This window comes from Poecilia latipinna, unplaced genomic scaffold (assembly GCF_001443285.1).
Source record: "Poecilia latipinna isolate Pla-1442-1.1 unplaced genomic scaffold, P_latipinna-1.0 Scaffold4, whole genome shotgun sequence".
NCBI lineage: Eukaryota > Metazoa > Chordata > Actinopteri > Cyprinodontiformes > Poeciliidae > Poecilia > Poecilia latipinna.
Genome location: NW_015112620.1, coordinates 70,656 through 91,190, shown reverse-complemented (window position 1 = coordinate 91,190; position 20,535 = coordinate 70,656). Strand labels below are relative to the sequence as shown.

The 20,535-nt window shown below is 40.6% G+C and overlaps 2 protein-coding genes across 4 annotated transcripts in view; both read right to left on the bottom strand.

Annotated features, from left to right (window-relative positions):
* Nucleotides 1-6,249, bottom strand: atg4da (autophagy related 4D, cysteine peptidase a). Its single transcript, XM_015051480.1, has 11 exons — nt 5,922-6,249; nt 4,512-4,779; nt 4,331-4,414; nt 3,879-4,052; nt 2,794-3,145; nt 2,628-2,692; nt 2,372-2,523; nt 2,202-2,280; nt 1,978-2,054; nt 1,728-1,847; nt 1-1,055 (listed from the first exon to the last, which is right to left on the bottom strand). The coding sequence occupies exons 2-11, from the start codon at nt 4,726-4,728 to the stop codon at nt 876-878; spliced, it is 1,500 nt and encodes a 499-aa protein (XP_014906966.1). The 5' UTR covers nt 4,729-4,779; nt 5,922-6,249; the 3' UTR covers nt 1-875.
* Nucleotides 6,250-10,727: 4,478 nt separating this feature from the next.
* The window catches only part of mast1a (microtubule associated serine/threonine kinase 1a), a 68,303-nt gene continuing 58,495 nt past the window's right edge, over nt 10,728-20,535 (bottom strand). For all 3 annotated transcript variants that reach the window (XM_015051183.1, XM_015051268.1, XM_015051356.1), the window contains exons 16-27: nt 19,971-20,136; nt 19,783-19,884; nt 18,858-18,980; nt 18,618-18,727; nt 15,676-15,839; nt 14,869-15,113; nt 14,485-14,742; nt 14,165-14,397; nt 13,616-13,738; nt 13,339-13,475; nt 12,551-12,738; nt 10,728-12,426 (exon numbers count right to left, since the gene is read on the bottom strand). In XM_015051183.1, the coding sequence (XP_014906669.1) occupies nt 10,817-12,426; nt 12,551-12,738; nt 13,339-13,475; nt 13,616-13,738; nt 14,165-14,397; nt 14,485-14,742; nt 14,869-15,113; nt 15,676-15,839; nt 18,618-18,727; nt 18,858-18,980; nt 19,783-19,884; nt 19,971-20,136 (3,459 nt within the window). In that variant the 3' untranslated portion in view covers nt 10,728-10,816. The remainder of the gene's footprint in view (nt 12,427-12,550; nt 12,739-13,338; nt 13,476-13,615; nt 13,739-14,164; nt 14,398-14,484; nt 14,743-14,868; nt 15,114-15,675; nt 15,840-18,617; nt 18,728-18,857; nt 18,981-19,782; nt 19,885-19,970; nt 20,137-20,535) is intronic.

Here is a 20,535-nt window from a genome sequence, read left to right as displayed (position 1 = left end):
TAGTGTTCCAGTGTTTGTATTTAATCTGGACAGCAAACTAGCTAACAGTAGTAGTGCAATGTCCAGTAAGTGCTGTCATGTAAAAGAACAGGTCATGGGACCAGAAACTCAACTCAGCATGGTCATGTGACACATTAGCACAATAAAACCTCGACTTTGTTGATTAAGCATAGCTGCTTTGAGTTTTACTTTGAAAATGTATCCAGATCACTTTTTAAAAAAATGTTTGTCAAGGCTTGGCCATTTAGTAAAAATAAATACCCATTTCTAGCAGCAAGAGAAATGTAACAGCAGATTTCTGGGAGAGTTTTATATTCCTGATGGCAAATAATTAGGAAAGGTTCTGGGCTGTGGCTTTCTCAGAGACACAAAAGTTTCACTGAAGATGTTCAATAAACTCTTGCAAGAGTCCAAAACCTCTGGGAGGCACAACAGCACTCACATCTAAATATAGCAGGACAATTAAAGACAAATAATTTACACAAATCTTGCACTCACTCACGCACACACAGTCATAAGTCTTATAAATAAACTCAAAAGAGGATGAAACTTTTTTGAAAAGAAAAATGTGTACAGCAGGTGATATATTACCCAGGAATAACAATGGGAAGCTGTAACCTTGAGTATTGGAGTTTTAGTTTTTTTTTTTTTTTTACTTTATGAAGGGAAAACATAATCAGTCCTTTCCAGTTAAGAAGTCAAGAGAGAGATCTGAAAATCAACTTCCTCCAGTCAAGAAAGCAGATCAATCAACCGATTCATGTAGGAATATCTTTGAAACAAGGCCGACAAGGAGCTGTATCCACTGGAACCAAGTCAGAATAAGTCTTCTGCCACCTAGTGGTGGAATGTGGGAGGTCATGTTCCTCAGCGGTTCACAGGAAGACAAACTCCTCACTGCTTCTTCTGTTGTCACTCCTGCTCAGTGTGTCTGGAGGCAAGATGTGGGCAGAAGGCCCACTGTGGTTGCTGCTGTCACCCTCAAGTCCATAGTCCTGCCCCAGCCCCTCAACGAAGGTGAAGATGGGGTATTTCTCCTTGGATGAGGACAGAGCCTGGACGGATGACAATGGTGAAAATAAACTCCAAAAAGTCTACAAAAAGCAACATTAGAAAGGAATGTGCTCTGGAGAGCAGAATGTCACATACAAAAAAATATGCAGATTCGCATTATAAAACGCTTGTTTACATCTGTAATGAGTGTGAAATTAATGCTTAATTTAGTATATCTGGCGCTGACATGTTCCTGTAAATTTTAAAAAGTAAACATAAGAAGTGCATAAGGGTGAAGTGGAAAGAAATACCAATTGAGTTAACAATAAAAAAAAAAAATGCTAAACCCAAACCTCTACCTAATAGTCCAATTTTTTTTTTGCTATATCTGCACTAAAATACCAGACAAAACCAACATAAATTAAATTGGTTGTTCTTTTGTTTTTATTTAAAAAAAAAACTGAGATAAGTGGTAGGATTAAATAAGGGCTTCACTTCTTCCTACTCTTTTTCAAACAGAAAAGGATTTTTCATGTGCATCTTAAGACAAAAGTCAAAGGTTTTTACATTCTCCCTGCTGCAACTTGTCAATTCAAACCATTTGCTAATGAAGTATTTCATGGTAATTTATGCATCTGAATTTAAAAAGGGTTTAAAAAAAAAAAAAAAAAAAAAGAGTATGTATCTGGTTTTTGGTGTTAGTAAAAACTGAGCCGGGCGTTTTAAAGTCTCACCATGCTGACAGCAGCACATAGAGATTCAAAGTCCTTCTTGTTCTTGGCATAGAAGCCGATGGTGCAGCTGGGATCCATCCGGCTGAAGGGCATCTTTTTAGGGGAGCTGCAGTGGAACGACTGCAGAGTGATACACAGAGACGGGGTCACACAAGAAAAAGTCAACATAATTGTTGAATTCCACTACGTTAGATAAATCTTGTGAGATTGAGAGCGAGGTGCACTGACACGTGCAGACGTGATAACAGACCTCCAGTGAGAAGTCTGCTTGAGCGACATCGACAACCGGCTGGCAGAAGTGTGGGTCCAGATAGAGAAGCTGCTCATCTGCATGACACAAAAAGAAAAATATAATCTGACTTAAATTATTTTATTTAGAGAGAAAAAAAAACATTTGCTGCATTTCAGCTTTGTGGATTTATTCTCATTTCTCTGATTATTCAAACCAAACAAGACGAAGCAGATGGTTTTCACCTTGGAAGCCAATGAAGTAGAGTGAGTGCTTCGGTTTCCCTCCAATTATTCCAATACAACAATCCAGCTTCAGGATATTCTGAAATTTAACAAAAGTGCTTTCAGTATAAGGCAGGATATTTTAGTAAGACATGATTGAACAAGGAGTTGGTTAATCAGAAAATGCAGACCTTGACACACTCAATGTAAGACGGGTTAAGGGCCTCTCCTCCGAGCCGGACAGGGACCAGTATGATGACAGACTTCCAGGCTTGGTCGGAAGGATCAGCAGGACTCTGACTTAGTGACAGATCGCAGAGATGCACCACATCCTCTTTGTATACTAGGATACAAAATCACATCATGGGATTAAAATAAGAGGAGAAATACATCCCTGTGAGCAGAAAAAGAAAAAAAAAAATGCTAACACTTAGCTCTAATTCTTACCTGTGCAATCCTGAGCAACATATACCGCTAGGCTTTGTGCCACAGAGGTTTTGGCCACGGCTTTCCTGCAAAAAGAGGGAAAAGACTTAATCACTCAGCATCTCAAACCATCTAAACGACTTCAGAACGATTAAAAACAGCATTGATCCAAAAGTAGAGCACTTACCGAAGAATATGCGCCACTATCGATGGGCCGTACCAGTCGCCAGCCTTCTTTCCTGAACTTTTGCCTATTTCCACCAGCTGGTGAACACCAAAAGGTGCTGGAGGCTGGTCTCCAAACCAGGTGATTAGCTTGGAGTGGATGGGCTCCGCCTGCCGGTCCCTTGCAGATTGAGGTCTCTTTCTCTGGCAGCATCTGGGCGCCTGACTGCCAGCTGGGATTTTCTCTGGGCTGCTGGATCCTCGCAAAGAACCGAAGGAAGGGATAGGGACACCTCCAGCCCGAACTGGGGAACGAGGTCGGAACACCTCGAAGTCCACATCAGTTAGCTGCTGAGCGTCTGGCCAAGTCCAATCTACAAATTACCAAAAAAAAAAAAAAAAAAAAAGCTTTAAAATAGTAATGTAGCAAAGTCTGGTTGATCAATAGAATATTGGTTTTTAAATTTAAAAGGTACAGAACGTATTGCTTAAACTAAATCGGTTGAAAATATGCTATTATAAATAAACTTTCTCAGGGCTGTAATTATGTTACAAAGATATGAGCACAACATGCAATCAACCCAAAAACTGAGCAGTTATGTTGTGAATGCAAAGTTGAACTAGGAATGATGCGTCAGCAGGATGCAATAAAGCCAACATTAAAAACAAGATCATGTATGATTGAAGCACAAGACTAAAAATTCTTCAAAAATAGTTTCTTCTCCATCAACCTCACATTTGAAGCTTAATATATATATATAAAAAAAATCAAAAGATTGAGACAGATCTGATAAAACTCCCAATGAAACTCCTCCAATGTTGTAGTTTCTACCATCTAAAGGAATAGTGGAGATGTATGTTCCTTTTTTATTTATTTTTGCTGGTTGTGATTGGTTGTTTTTCAACCAAACAATGACTTGCGAGGAATATTGCATAAAAAAGATATCTGTCTGCGACTGGCTGGTGGTGTGGTTCATTTACATACACTTTGGTAAGTTGTAAATGCAGATGCAGGGCTGAGTGCAAGTGCAAGAGTTTGTCAGGAAATTGTCAAAAGTCAAGAGATAAACACTTCACGAATGATTACTAAAGTTTAAGTGCACAAACCTCTGGGCATCAGGTGGGCCACGAGCCCCTGTGCCAGCAGCATCTGTCCGCTGCGCAGCATGCAGCCCCAGCCACAGTCTGTTGTCCAGGTAGAGCCTTCCAGCGGGGGAAACTCCCTCCGGTAGGTCAGCCATATTCTGGACACAAAATCCCGACGGAACCGCTCCACCTCATCTGAGAACGTAAGAGAAAAGTGGAAAAAAAAGGTGTAAAAATAGCTAATAAAATGTAGATTTTACAACCTTCGTAAAGGAACTGTATTTTCATTAGCTTTATTAACACATTCCCACATCACAAAAATCACAGAATTCCTGTTCTTCTTCAAGTTTCACTTTCCAGAGTTACACAATTTATTGAGCAAAGCTGACATTTTTCAGACAAAAAAAAAAAAAAAAAGAAGCACATCTGAGTCAGAGGATGTAGTTATCACACAGGAAAGAAGGCACAAATACCTTCATTGTTGAGTAGATAAGAGTGTCCCAGGATTGTGACAGGAGATATTTTGTTGAAAGAGGTTTTAGTTTTAATAGTCCAACCTGAGAATTGCAGAGAAAACAGGTGAAGGGTGCTGGCTCAGAAAACTCATTCTCGTGATTTCAACTTTGAAGCCTCTGCATAGATGTAATTACACACCATATTTGACATTGTTCCATGCCGACATCAGTTTGGCCTTGACTTTGTCCATCTCATCAGGCTCTCTGGCTGCATCTCTGCTTGCATCTGAAGCTTGAGGCACTCTGAATCCAAAGCTGCCCTGCCGCTCCAGGGACGGCGGCCTCCGGCTCGCCACCTGCTCATCCTGCATCACTACCCCCACGTACTGCACTGCGCTGGGGGAAACCGAGTTCATGTCTCCGAACCCTCAAAGACGGATGCTGATGCTCCTCCTTGCAACATTGAACTGAATTGAAAAAAATAAGGGACACTAAATTAATATACTGTCCTATCTTGGTATGGCTCTTTAATAATAAGTATGTTGTTTTTTAACAGACTGTTCAAAACTATTTCACTTCTTAAGCTGAATCGTGTCATGATTTTAAACGTACTTTATAATCATAATCTCTAGCTAAAATGTTCAATTATTTGTAGTGTCAAATGGTGTTTTGCAACAAACTTGATATTTGATTCTTTTTCTTTTAGTGTTTAATATAAATATGGTAATAATTCAATATGAGCCTGTGTGGTTTAACAGTATTAAGCCAGATCATGACAAAAACTGTATAATCGTTTTGAAAACAGCAACATCTTTTTAATGTAATTCTTATGAATTAAATAGCATTAATTGAGATTACAGGGAGCATAAGGTATCAGAGCGTTGCCAATGTTAAGTTGACGATATAACCAGGACTTGTTGTTGACATTTTGGACACACACATCTTCTGAAAGTCTCAGTAACACACTTATAATTTGCCATTGGACACTGTGAGTGATCTGACAAAATATTTTTGACTCTTTCCTTGGAAATTTATACAAGTAGTTAACTACTATAATTGAAATTGTACATAATTTAATAACACTATTCTAAAATAGCAAAAAAAAGAACAAAAAAAAAGAACAAGCAAACAAAAAAAGCCAGACAGTGACCTTAAACTTGATAAAATTAAACTAACAATCATCCTAAAGCCTTAAACACTGAAGGATTTTCTCACCACGCCCTGAAACTGATGAGTAGTAGTTTCAATAAGGAACACACAGTTACAATGCTGGAAAATAAAAAAGAAGCACAGACGTCATGTGATTCCCATTTGACAACCGGTATGTCAGGCTCTTTTTTCAGTGCTACAGAAAGTCATCTGATCACGGTCATTTGTCATCCATCTGGATACGGATTTTTTTTTTGGGGGGGGGAGGGGGGGGGAGAGGGGTTACAGGCTATACCAAAAATAATGTGTCATAACAGCAAGAACATGCTTTTGTGACTATGTCCAACAGCTTTTGAGTAATTACGCTGTAGTAACGTCTTACGACATTGGGTCCAACAAAACGGACTTAACACCAGGCTTTATGTAGAGTTAAAGTTCCCTCAGTTGAGGGCCTACTTACCTGTCTCAGTTCCTGGTTAAGCAGGCCGGTGTCTGGTCGCACATTCACTCATGTCGTTGCCTTCTTCGGTCCCGTCACTAAAACTAGCTAACTAAATAAGCTAACTTTAGCGCTAGACCCGGCGTTCGCTCGGTAACATTTATGAGCACACAACAACAAACGCCATTATATCCCAACACACTACATCAGATGTCAGTGCAGAAGATGTTTCTCCTTAAGGCACTCAGGTTAATTTGTTTAGTTTAAACCAGAGTAATACTGTCCGCCCCACTGTACAGCTCCAGCTTTAGGGTCTCCCTCTAGCTGTCACTGTATTTACTTCCTGTTATCCGTTCCTGCTGCCACGTGATTGGTTGAAATAACCGTTGCGAGAACGCTGATTCGCCGTTTAGCTCGTATTAGTAATTGGCAAACCTTCATTGGGTGATATTGACTACGTTTTACTTTGTGACCGGAACTAAAAATAAAAATATCTAACGAACACATTTCCTGCTATGTGCAATGCAAAATATGCTCCATAAAAATGTAATTTCAATAAGTACTTAGTTTATTTAAGATAAGAATATCACGAAACAACTTTTAACGGTTATCTCAGAAGTGACCCACAGTACAGTGCCTTTAGAAACTATTCACACCCCCTTGGACTTATCCACATTTGTCTGAGCCACACATTTGAATCTATTTTAGTGGCATTTTATGCAATGTCAAAAGCATTGTCGTACAAAATTGTGAATTGAACTGAAAATTACACTTACACACACACTCACACACACACGCACGCACACACACACGCCCAAACATTCCCTTCTCACCCTCCGTGGGTGGTCTCTTTCATCCTCTGAGCTCGGGTCCTCTACCAGAGGCCTGGGAGCTTGAGGGGTCTCCTCCAGTATCTTGGCCGTGCCTAGAACTGCACATTTCTGGACTGAGATGTCTGATGTTGTTCCTGGATCTGTTTTAGCCACTGCTCCAGTTTGGCTGATCAATTAAACACTATGACACTAGACTCTTTAGGTATTTGTTATTTTACCTTGATTAGACTGACTCACAATCCAATCTACCAAACTTTTTTCAACCACTCAGCTCTTCATTCATATGTTTGGATGAAGCATGCTGCAGAAAGCAGCCTTTTTAGCAATAACCAATTCTTTCTTACTCTTCTTGTGGAATGTGTTACTAATTTGTCTTTTCAACAACTATCAAGTAAGAAGCTTTCCTCACCATGTAGGACCCAGCATGACACATAATATAAAGTCATTTAAAAAAATAGTCTTATTTATATAGTATTCTGGGAAATTGAATTTTATTATCTGTAAACCACAGTAATCTAAATGAACAGAAATACCAACTTAACAAAAATCTCAACATGTCGGAAAAGCATTAAATAATCTATGATTTATCCCTTTTCGATTTCAACTGAAATGATACTATTTAAATGACTGAGATGTACCTGTAAATGGTCTTACAAGTCATGATTGCCAGCTGATGCTATAAACAGAAGTTAGCTAATCAGAAGATTGATAAAGTATTTTCAATCTTAAACATAAATGAGAAAAGAGCAATCAACAAGAGAGTAAAGTTTGAGAACAAATTTCTTCACTTTATTCCACATACTGCACTTCAGGTGTCTGCATCTATCACAAACAAAAATACCCCAGTGGAACAACTGAATACACAGAGTGAACAGAGAGGAGTGGAATGTTTATAGTTGGATTACTGTGATCATTTTTACCATCTATATCTGTTAGCATCTGGTAACTTTGAAGCAACGTCAAAAACAAAGATATTCTTCTGTCAAATAAAGTGCTTGGATGATGTTCTCTCCGTCAATCCAAAAATACTAAAAAAAGGGTATTTTTTGACTCAACTGATTGGGCTAAGGCCTAAATATGAAAAAAAAGATTATTTCTTTATCACATTAATTATTTGTGACATTTTCATTGTTACATTAAGATATAAGAAGTAGTCTTTCCTGTCAGAATTATGCATACAATATATTCAAAAATGGAATCCAGATATAAAATTAACAATCACAAGTAGAACACCAGGGAAAATAATTTTTGTTCCAAGTGTTCAGGTAATAGTTCAGAAACATGAATGCATATTTATGACACTATGGTTTGTAACATCCCCCAATAAATCACCAATCTCAGGTTTGTTAGAATATTAAACATGTTAAACAGTCGTCACTAGGAACCAGTAGGGGGCAGTAGAGAACTACATGAATGTAAAAAAAATCATTTAGACTCCAAAGCATCTACTACATAATGTATATGCTTTCATGTGAACAATAGAGGTGATACCACTGCATTTAAGAGGAATCAGGTTTTCACTTTGCTGTAGCTTTCTGTAGACTTAATCTCAAATTGGACAGTAAGAGAGTCTAATTCAATAAAATCAGTTTCCAACCAAGTCCTAAAAAAAATTATAGTTCAAGTACAAATTCAAACATATATTTCAGCTTTTTAAACACTGTCTTACTGACAAATTGATATGCTGCTCTTGGCTAACTTTATGTTGCATTTTTGCATAAGTTAATCAAAATAAATCAAAGACAAATTGCATACATTTACATACAATGGATAGGTATGTGCTTAAAATAGGTTAAGATGCTTACATATAAGGAAAAAACTGAAAAAATACAGCGCATTGCAAAAGTAGTTATATCCTTTGAAGTTATGCACATTTTGCAATGTTAGATTTATAAACTACATAATATTGGGATTGGGACCATTGGGACAGACCAACACAAACTCGTGCAGAATTGTGAGTTGGAAGGAAAATGATACATTCACACTTTTACCAGTAACAATCTAAAAAGTGTGCTGTGCATTCCTATTCTGGTGCAACAAACTGCCTTGAAGAGTCAAAGAGAGCATTAGTGAACAAATAGCTGTGCTGATGGGTTTGGTTTCCTACATCTCTACCTGTGCCTCTTTGGCCTGGGGGATGTTGCAGGTTTGCCACGCACCACTGTCAGGTGGTACCTTGTCTGGTGTGTCTTCCAGCCCTTCTCTGCTCTTGGATGCTGAGTGTTCCAAGCGTATTCATTTATTAGGATGGTCTAGCCAAAGTCCAGACATAAAACCCAACTGAAGTATGTTGCTGCACTGAAACATTTTGTTTCAAATGATCTCCACCCACTTTGTCAGTTTGTTATTATGAAACTAAAAAAAAGAAGCTAAAATACACACTGTAGATGTGCAAAGCTGGGTGAGACATATCCCCAAAAGACATGCAGCTGTAATTGGAGCAACAAGCAGCTCTGCAAACTATAGACTCATTGGAGATGGATATAAATAACATAATTTACTGATTTAAAATATATTAAAAACCATGTAATTTCTTATAATGTCTAAATATTTGTTAGTTTGTGTTGGTCTATCACATTCCATCCATTCAAAGAAAAAAATACAATAAGGTTCTTTTAACACAACAAAATGTGTTCAATGGATATGAATACGGTTGCTGTCACTGTCAGATAAATTTTGTCCTGCGAAATATTATCTGAGCTTTGACGTAGGTAACAGTCTTTATCAACGTGTTACATTAAATATCCCGTTTGATTTTAACACAGGAACATTTTTAAATTGATTCAAGATATTTTTAGGTCTATACGAACAACCTCTATTTTAGCCACGGAGCTCTTCAGCAAATTATTTTAAGCTACATCAGTAACTGACTGGCTGAAAACTCTTGAGTTTAGTATATATGTGCTGATGACATATATATATATATATATATATATATATATATATTCTACTCTGTTTTATGCTCCTACAGTAAAATCAATCTGGGCAGTGTGAGTGCGATAAGTCAGTATCCCTGGATCCTAACTACAAATTTCCAGGCTGCTTTCTGTCATGTTACTTTAATGAACATAACACACACATACACGTGTTTGAACCTTTCCAAATCACACTACCAAGCACACTTATGTCCTGCTTCGCAGACCACAAAAGGAGTATGGATTAAAAAGTATCGAAATCAGCTGCTGACAGAGCTGTCTCCTGTGGCAATGCAAATGTTTTTGGGTGTTTGTGCTCCTGCCCATTGCAGCACTGGGAGGCGGAGGGAGAAGAAAGGCCGGTGTGGCCTTCCTGCAAGGACGAGATAAGCACTGAGCCCAAGTTCAGTCGCTCCTTTTCTCCTCTGCAGCCTTCAAGAGTTGATAGGAACCATAGGAGGAGGATAAACACACACTCGGAGACAATCCTCTGACAGACTGGGTGTTAGACAGGTCCTAATGTAACATCCACTGACAGAGAGGGTTGCTGTGGATTCGTCTAACCGCTCAGAGAAAGTAAACTGCTGCATGATGAGTAAACATGCCTAATCATGTTGATGCTTTTATAGAGAAGCCAAACCGATGCTGTGCTGCTTAATGCAAATATTACAACTTGACTTATTCACTCTTCCATTTTGAACAGCAGTAAAAAAAAAAAAAAAATTCTGAATTCTCTAGTTGAAAAAGAGTTACAGAATTTGGTATTCACAGTATTCAGCATGTTTTGATCAGTAAAGCACTTTTTGACCCTCTTGTACCTATTATGCACATACAGTACATATATAGAATATAACATGCATTCACATTGACTCACACATATATATCTGATAAAGTGTTTCACTTAACATGACTATGTGTCTTAATAAATTATGCATCATAGAAAACCAACAGGTAATGACCTTTACAGCTATTTTTTTCTTACTGCTTTTACATTAGATTTATTCAAGGATTTAATCAATAAATAAGACTTTATATACTATGAAACTGGAATGTACATCTTTAAGTGCCTGTCTTCTGTCTTTTTTTTTTTTTTTTTGTCCCTCCAAAACAAAAAGACATTATTATTTTTACTATTTTCTACTAAAGTCTGATGTAATGATCCAGGGGGTCACATTTTTGGCAGGTTCCCAGGTGGTGCTGACTTTTCAAGCAGAGAACTGCCAGGACTTTGAGTCACCACCGCAGCGCCCAGAAGCGTTCGCGCTCCTGCAGGAGTGTCGGACCTCCCGGCGGCAGGTCCCAGCTTCTCCTCGGACGCCTTGCTCTGCTGCTCTTTATTCCTAGACCCCTCTGTAGAGCCTAGCTTGATTGGTCCGAGGACGTTTTTGGCCACGGTGGTGAGCTGGCTGACAAAGCTCGTCTTATCTCCGGGGGAGACGGGCCGCGACTTACACAACGAAGGTCCACAGAGGGAGGGGGTGACAGCTGTTGGGGAGGGGGAGGGAGAGGGGGAATGCTCCTCCACCACCTCCAGGCGACATTTGTCCTCCCAGTCGAGAGTTCCCCTGTAACAATTAACAGGGCCCAAGCCCTGCCGCACTTTGCCCAGAGAGAGCGGCTGCCCGTGCGAGGGAACCACGGGAGCCAGGACCCGAGCTGCCAGTTTGGGGCTTTTGGAGCCGAGCTCAGCAGTTCTTGAATTGTTGCCGTCAGACTTCCGTTGACCGTTCCCCATTCCTGATGATTTAAAAGTCTTATTTATGCTCAAAGAGGCTCCTGTCACGACTGTGTTGATTCCGCCGGATTTATCCGGAGTAGATGAGCTCTTGTTGAAGGCAGCAGTTGGCAGACAGGACTGATTTTTGTTCTCCCCATCTTGCTTTGGCTCTGGTTTTCCTCCTTGTTGCTTGAGCTGGAGATCTTTGCTGTTTCTAGCTTCTACCTGCGTTGGGGGTGTGCTTGCAGTTTTAATAGGAGAGGCAGGGGTTACGAGTCTACTGGTTTCTTCACTTTGTTTGGCGTTCATGTTAAAATCGCTTGCATGAGATTTCCTTGCCAAAGATGTCTGTGACGCTGGCAGACCTGCTTGGTTTACCTCTCTGTCTTTCTCCCTGTCCCTTCCTCTTTCTCGCTCTCTCTCTTCCCTCTCCCTTCCGGCCAGCAGAGTCTCCCTGCTGAGCGGCGACTCCTGTCTCCCGAGTCTCCTCACAGGCTTCAGCACACCAGTCTCTGGGGTGGTGGAGGACACGGGCAGTGGAGGCGCATTAGGAGGCAGATTTTCTCCTTCCGTCTCCAGCAGGCTCTGGAGCCCCAGCTCACAGAGGAAGGCATCTTTGCGATACTCAGAGTGCTGCACCTCCAGGCTGTGCTTCCTCAACGGACCTCCAAGCCCTCCGGTCGAACTGGACTGGGTCAGAGGCGAGCCGAGCTTCTCTGCTGATTGCACCCGCTTGAGAAGAGGTGAGCGCGGGGGCTCGGCGCTCTTTGGCCTGGGCCGGACCACCGGCGGCGAGGAGTGGAGCTTTGCAGGAAACGACTGTGTTGTGTTGGAACTCCCTATTGTGTGGCCTGGCATCGCAGGAGGGGAAGACTGAGTCGGGGAGGGTGTGTGTGCCAGAGGGGACAGCGGGATGTTTCCAGCAGACTTGCAACGGGCAGAGCGATACTGGCGGTGAAGTTTTGGGGACAGGCCGTGCAAGGAGCTGGGCCGCATGTGCTGAGAGGGAGAGGGTGAGTTCGGAGTGCTGGAGGCAGGAGAGCTGCTCTGGGAGGAAGCACCTAAAGAGTTCAGCGGACACATGGGGAGACGTAAGAAATCACCAGAGGAAGAGGTTCAAAGCTACACAAAGAAAGCCGGCCTCACTGATAATTGCTGGATAACTGTCTAAACATGGCAACATACCGAGGTAGGAGGGCTCCGGGGTTGAGCGGTGGACCTGAGTTGGGGACCGGGCAGAGAGGCTGTGAGTTGGGGAGCCAGGAAGACTTTCACTGGAGGATAACGAGCGATTCAGAGAGGACAGGCTGCGGCTGGTGTGGAGGAGATTGGACTGCTTTGTGATCTTACGGAACAAGGAGTTGCGCTTCTTGCTGCAGGATTGACAGAGAATTGAAGTGCACAAAATGAACGGGTTGATCTTAAAATTAACACATACTCATACTAACTGGCACGGAAACGACTCCTGATGTTTCAAACCAGATCGTTTGAGATTCTATAAAGGGCCATTTCCTTACACAGCTAATGTGAAGAGGAAAACTCAGACAAGATAAACCCTGGTTAACTAAATAAAGGAAGTAGGTCATCAACACCCCACACACTAAAAATGCAGAAAAACTGAATTTGATCTACTTTTAACTCGCGTAGTAAAGAGACAAGACTTAAAGAAGCAGGATTGTATATTACAAATGTTGTTAAACATCTGGCAAGTTTTAGTTAAAGGAATTCAATGGTAAAACTAACTCATAGCAAACTGCTGAAAATGTTGACTGTAAAGCTACCCACAATTTTGAAGAAAGGCATGTATTGACAAAGTACTCTATCGAAACAAAGCTGGAATATGACACCAAAACCTTCATGGTGAAGCAGCTCACCATTCCTTCATTGCTCCTCTGTTCCGCAGTAAAGGAATTAGTAGCTTATTTAAAGTATTGAGTTTTAAATGTGAGCTGCAGGACATCTGTAGCTCCTACCTGTCCTGGCTTTCCTTCCCAGCTGTCCTCTTGTTTCGTCGAGCCATCTTACACTTGTAGCTGGCTTTGCGGGCAGGGCCCACTTTAATGGAGGTGTTCTCAAAAGGCGTGGTTGTCACAGTCACCTTGTTCCCACTCTGCACAGAGCAATTAAATGAGTTCTGCTGAGAAAGCTTTCAATGATTCAATGTCGACATGTTTAAAAGGAGCCAATGCTTTGTCGCTTAAAAGTCGCCAGCATAGGGTATAGATAAGATGAAGTGTAACTGACGCCAACCTTGAGGATGAGCTCTACCACTTCGGTGTGGACCAAACCGTGGACCGGCTCACCATTGACATGAGTTATTAGGTCACCTGCACAAAGACCGGCTTCCTGAGCGGGGCCTCCATCTTCAACATGCTGCCGATGCACAAAAAAATGTACAAGATCGCATTCAGGAGAACAAAGAAGCTCCAGTCATGATTTAAATTGGGAAAAACAAAGCTTTGTAACACTTTTGCAACATTTGAAAGTGACCCAGATGGTTTATGTTAAGGTGATGTATATCCATGTCATTGTGGGAACACACTAATCGGAACCCCTGGGTACACAACTTTAACAATATGCCTGATATATAAAGATGTAGGTTAAAAGATAGACTAGTTTTCCTCTGTGTTCAACTTTTATTTAATTTTTTCAGCTATCAATCTGTTATAAGAGGCCATTAATTTCCATTATCACCTTCAACGGTCAAAGTAATAAAGTAGTTTAAGCTAGTAAATGTTTAACTCCAGCAGAGTAAATGCCACAAAACTATGACTCATGCCATTTCCACATTTTTCTTACCCAAACCATGTGATGGACACTGTAGATGTCACTGTCTCCAATGTAGACCCTGATAGCCCTTAGGGTAAAGCCGTATTTCTTTCCAGAGCGATGGATTGTGATCGGGGAGCGCAGAACACTGACTGCAGGAAAGAAGTCTCTGCTGGGTGAGGAGTCACGTGACGAGGGGTTGGAGGAGAAAGAGTGAGGCGACATGGGGCTGGCCAGCGGAGAGAAGCCACCGTGTTGCTCCACTGCAGGCAAGGAGGAGGTAAGGTCAGAGGAAATAGACTTCAGACGTTTCAGAGAGTAGCAGCGCTTTAGGACCTTCAGCCTCTCACCTGATGGGATGATAACAGACAGAGCTGTGGCAGACGCTGACTTGATAACCTTGTTTGCTTGTCTGGAGTTCCGTTTCTCTCCATCGCCAGATAAATGGTGGTGGCGTGCCCGGCGGAGGACCAGGTCATTTGCGGCTCTGGGCCCCAGAGGGTCATACAGAGGAGTGATCACATCCCGGCTGGGTGCGGCAGGGCCGGGGGATAATGTCATGATGGCTGAGCTTACGCTGGCGCTCTCTCCAAGTCTAGATGATTTGTCTGCAAGAAATCCAAATGGTTTGAACATTGCAGGACGATTGCAGCTGAAATTAGAAATAATGGTTCATTTCTCCGTATCAAATCAGGCATTACAGACTTTGTGCTTTCTAAGCTTTGCCAACGAACCTGCTCCATTTATATCCCTCACAATGGGCCTGTGTTCCAGGAGGCTTGGCGAAGGGACAGTGGTGCCATCCAGCGACGTTCCTCGGAACTTCATGAGATTCTGACGGGTCAGGGAATCGGACTCTCCTTCGAAGGGTGAGGCAAAGCGATGGGTGTCCATCAAAGCTGAGAAGCGTCGGCGGGCGCCAAGAGGAGGGCTCGCGTCTCCTTCCATGTACAGAGACTCAGAACAAGACAGCCGCTTCCTGCACAACCACAAGGGTGGTGAGGCAAAACAATTAGTATAGATATGCTTGTTTTAGCATAAAAACAATATGCATTAAAGGAAGTTTTAAAGGTTTTCTTGTGTGGCCAGGAGGAAGGGTAGAGAGAAAAGGGAAGTGAGGACGGTGAAGCCCTGTTTAATTGTAGATCTGCATAACACCAACTTCTCTTTCACACATGGGCTGACCTTGCTTCTTTTTTACTGTATCTATAGATTCCCAGGGATGCAGAAACAGGTAGCTAGGTAATCTGAGAAAAATCTTTTTTTTTTATTTTTTTTTTAACTTTACAATGAACATTTTAATGTTAAGACAATTGCATTTTGAGTTTATGAAGCAAGCAGAAAGTCTGTTCAAGCTATTAAGGATTATTAAAGGTAAATGGGAATTGGCTAAAATAGATATCTGCAGATAAGAGCTTTTCAGAAGTGGAAGTCAGCAACAAAATTTTTGATGTACGAAGAGTAAAGTGTTTTCTTGAAGTATTGAGATATATTTTACAATAAAAAAAAAAAACCCTCACAGGAAGCTGACAGCAACTCACATCTCAGGAGATCCAGTCCTCCAGCTCTTCTCCCTCATGCCGAAGCTGCCCAGGCTCTCTCTTTTTGCCACCTTGTCCTCTCGTGGGCTCCTGTGTTCTCGACGGGACACAGAGGTTGTAGCTTTCTGCTCCAGCTGGGAAAGATGCTCCATGCTGCTGTACACCTGTGGAAAGACAAATGACTCGTAAGTCCTTAGGTTGGGAGTCTTAAGTTAATAATGTAACTGCTGAGTTGGAACAAAGATCCATACAGTGTTTCTGTGTGGTGATTACGTTAGCTGTCAGGCTACATAAATGTCGCAGAGACATACGCAGAACTGTCAGCACTTGTGTTGCATTACGAATAATGGGGGAAGGTTTTATTACAGTGGAAGAATATTCACTTTTCATTAGAAAGAGTTCTCAACAGAGGAGGATTTTTATCACATTTATGTTTGACAATTCAAGGTATTTAAGAAAACTATTTTCCATCTTCATGACGTTTAACCTTGAACAAAGCAATAACAGTGCCTTACAAAAATATTCAGATCCCATGAACCGTATCCCACTTTGCCATTTTACAACCACAAATGGTGATTTGTTGCATCAGGATTGTATATAAAAGGCAAACACAAAGTGATGCGTAACCGAACAAATAAAAATGAATGTGTTCTGAGGGTTCATTCTGAGACCAAGAAATAAATCCAGACAATCCTGATAAAACCGTAAATAATCCACCCTGTTATCCATAAACAAGCATTGTTTGCAGTTTGTTACAAGCCGTGTAGCAGACAGTAAATATGCGAAAGAAGATGAGCAAGTCAATTTTTTTATTTTAAATTTTTGGCTCATATGCAGATAGTTTGTTTGGCCGAAAACTAACACTGTACATCATTCTGAATGCAGATATAACTCTGGCAACACAATGGTGTATGGACGTGCTTGGCAGTTCCTGGAAAGCAGATTTACCTCTAAATGAAGTAAATTGGGCAGAGAAATGTTTTGACTCTTCATTCCCATTTCATTCCCCTCCACTCCAAAATTAGGCACTACTTTGTAGTAGCCTATCAGTTATGATCAATGAAAAACATTGTAGTTTGTGGTTGCAGTGTGACACAATCTGCGGGGGAATGAATACTTTTGAGAAGCTGTAAATTGACAAGTCTTTTCAAGGTCTATCCTTGTCTCTGTCTTCCTAATTGCTTTGCTTCCAGTAGTTGCTCCCTGCTTCCCAGTTGATTACCCCTTATTTATGTATTAAAGTAAATAATACGAAATCTGTATATTTTCATTCTCCTCAGTTAGGTTATTGAAATCAGTTCTGCATTGTGCTTTTTTCTTAGGATTTGAATAACTGCTTGTTCCCACCAGCCAAACTGCATCTTGATCCTTCAATAAACACAGCGAGACAGTTTTTGCCCAGACTTTTGAGGTCGTTTAGAAAACTTTGGTAAAAAAAAAACAGAATGTGACTCAAATATTTTAAGCAACTGATGAACAGACATACCCTTTAGCTACAAGCAGCATGGAGCCAAATGCCTAAATTTCTGCCAAGAGTTTCACTGCCCCTGTCATCTGCTAGGCCACGATTAGTAATTAGAGGTTTATGTGGAATACATCAAGCAGTGATTCTGTTTTCTTTCAAACCATGTTGTAAAGCTGATTACACTATGTAACTGTGGCAAATAATTAGAGTACCAATTTTAACTTGGGGTTTAATCTTGGTCACATTTTTTGTTTGTCATGGCTTGTAAGGCTCTCATTATGTGCAGAGTAACAGTCTGTGGGGGAGGACAATGGGACGAGCTGCAGGAGTGCACCATGGAAACAAGCAATGGCTGAAGACCCAGCTGTCTTCTCAGAAGGAAAAACAACAATGTTAACAGTCACATACAGTACTTTATGTTCCCTTTTTGTTGTGTTTTAGCCACAAACTCCAATATATTTTCTCTGGGCTTTATGTGACAGACTACCACAAAGTAGAGTATAGCTGTAAAGGAAGCAAAAGCATTCCTGGTCTCTAACATTCTTTGCAATAAAAAAATGGTGAGCATTTATTTGTAAATAAAATCTAGTGTAACCAATTTCCTTCACGAGATGCCAAATAAGTAAATAGAGCCCATCTGTGTGGAACGAAGGCCTCACAGGTTTGTTAGGAAACATTCAGCCCATTATCTGTAAACAGCTGCAAACCTACCAAGTTTAAGTGTTTTGGTTTGTTTACAGTTGTGTTGCATTCTTTCCTGTTTCAGAGAATAAACTGAAAAGTTCATGAGATATTCAAATCTTCTGATCTAACTTTGCTTTAACTTTCTTCACAACTTTATCTGTCTACAGAGTTCCTTGGTCTTGATTATGTCATGATCAATATTACTTCCATTTTATGTTTTGATTTGCATTGGGCTGGACACTTACGGTGAACCAGAACAAGATTTCTGAGTTTTTTTCTTCTTTTTGGTTTTGGGAACTGACGGTCTAACGGGACAACCTCCCACAGTTCCCCTCTGTCTGATCGTGACATTTGCCGCACTCCTCCTTAGCACTGCACTAAAATTACGGGAGGGTTTACATTTATACACTGTTTTCTATTAGTTTATCACAAAAATTTCTAAAATTCATTACAGTTTGTGGGTTGTAACATGACAAAATGTAAAAAGGAGCACAGACACTTTGAAAATATATTGAAAAGGTGTTTAAATCTTTTGGACCTTCAGTAGAAATTGGAGACCGGTGAAAGCAGCATACATAGTGTCCACACAGACCTTATTAACACCAGGTATGAAACCAGGCTCAGCCTTGTGGAGCCTCTTGGTGCAGTCTGACCCACTTTTTCCCCCTTCCTCATCAACCCCTGTCATGTAATCTCAAGTGCAAAGAAGGTATGATGTGTTGACACAGAGAGGGGAAGAAAAAAAAGCATAGATGGAAACACAACAAAGGGTAAGAAAAAGGAAGAGGTGTACCTTACTGAAGCGAGGAGAACAAGAGGAGAACTGTCTGATCTCCACAGGCTCATCGTCATTGGTGTCATCCTCATCGTACGTGTTGATGTGGTGGTAACGATCTGAACGGGCTGGAAAACAGGAAAATGAGAGACAGGGGAGCTGTGACTTTAATGGTGTCAGATCATAACCTAAACCTGTCCCTAATGCAGTTACTCATGTTTTTAGGTATGTTAATTCAGAGACACAAAGTGCACATACTATCAAAGTAGCTGGTGTCTTCCTCAGACTCCAGGTGGGGGACAAATTCTGCTTTCTGTCTCAACAAACTGTTCCAGTCCAGCGCAGAGAAAAAAGCGTGCTGCTTCACCTCAAATGCTCCACCTGGAGGCCGAAACAGAGGCAACAAATGACTGTCTTCTAGTAATCTAATGTAATAGGCAAAAATCTGACAAAAATATTTTGATTTGTTCATTCTTATTTGTAGTTTATCCTATATTATCTGGTATACTGATAATTTAAAAACATAATAACAGTTAGACATTGTAAGGGATTAATTTAAAGTGATTACCTATTTGGCAATTACAGGGTTCTCAGGCAGTAATCCCAATTAAAAACAGTCTTACTTTAATAGGAGTACTTGTTGCAACAACAATAAATAAAATAATCTAACTAAAAGAAAGTTTGATTTATTGAAATTAAACATTTGTGGAGTACAAGCTGAGGGCATCTCAAAGGCAGCTGTAAGCATTGTTGTACCGTATAAACCAATGAAGTCTAAACTTCAATTTTTGTATACTGATTTCCTATCAGTATACAGAATAATGTCTGTATATTTAAACATTTATTTATACTAAGTTTTCCTTTTAAACTTATCCAGATTTTTGAAAATGCTTAAATGAAATTAAACACTTTCCCATACTCTTTAAAAAAATACTTTTTTTCTTGAAAAAGTGTACAACCATTGGCCATGAATGGCATCTGCTTCACCTACAAACAGCTTTTCATTTGCTAAGTTTAAGTTACATTTGTACAGACTAAGAGATTTAGGTTTTATGTGTTCTAAAAAAAAAAAATCAAAAATGCATAATGCTCACAATTGTTATTCAACACAAAATTAATTCTATATAATCTGTAACTTGGCTCTAAATACAGACAGACACAATATCACAGTAAATGCATGTACCTGTGCCCAGCCTTAAAAGAGGGTTAGTCTGTAACAGAGCAGAGATCAGGGCCTGAGCGTCTGCAGGCAAAGCGTCGTCACCATCTGGCCAAACTATGTCATCTACAACAGACAGCAAACACAGGGCAAGGGTTAAAAATGTTAGTCTGATAAATCACTTGAAGACCAAATGAATTTGGGTTTCTCACCAGTGATGACCTGTCCAAACAGCTCTTCAGGAGTGTCTCCAAAGAAAGGCACACATCCCACCAAGAACTCGTAGAGGATGATGCCCATGGCCCACCAATCCACAGGTTTCCCATAACCTTGACGGAGAATCACCTCAGGAGCGATGTACTCAGGAGTCCCACAGACCTGGAAGTGATGGAGAGAGTGTAAAGAGCAAGAGTGTAATAGAAAGATTTTTAATCATGTAAGCTCTTATTGTGCATGTCATGAAATGCTCTAAAGCCCCGGCTAGATCATCCAAACTTCAAACAAGCTCAAGTGAAGGTTGTGGAAGTTTGCTGAAATCTCTGCCAGTGGGGAAACACTGAGCTTTGTTGCTAGAGAAGCTTTCCAGACACCAGTGTGACATCAATTAACAGTTTCCAGGCTACAACGTAACACAATGACACAGATAAATACTGAGAACCTACTGAAAAGAGGAATTCCTACATGAAGGCTCAATGACACGCTGGGATATATTCAATTTATTTTTATCACGTGAGAGTCAAAATAAATTGTATTCATTTCTTTATAGAAAAAGTGCCT

Coding starts and splice junctions, on each gene's coding strand:
- atg4da (XM_015051480.1), bottom strand. CDS start 4,728: ATGAACTCGGTTTCCCCCAGCGCAGTGCAGTACGTGGGGGTAGTGATG. Junction 2,524..2,627: donor TGTTGCTCAGGATTGCACAG/GTAAGAATTAGA, acceptor TTTGTATCCTAG/TATACAAAGAGGATGTGGTG. Junction 2,055..2,201: donor CTACTTCATTGGCTTCCAAG/GTGAAAACCATC, acceptor TGTGTCATGCAG/ATGAGCAGCTTCTCTATCTG.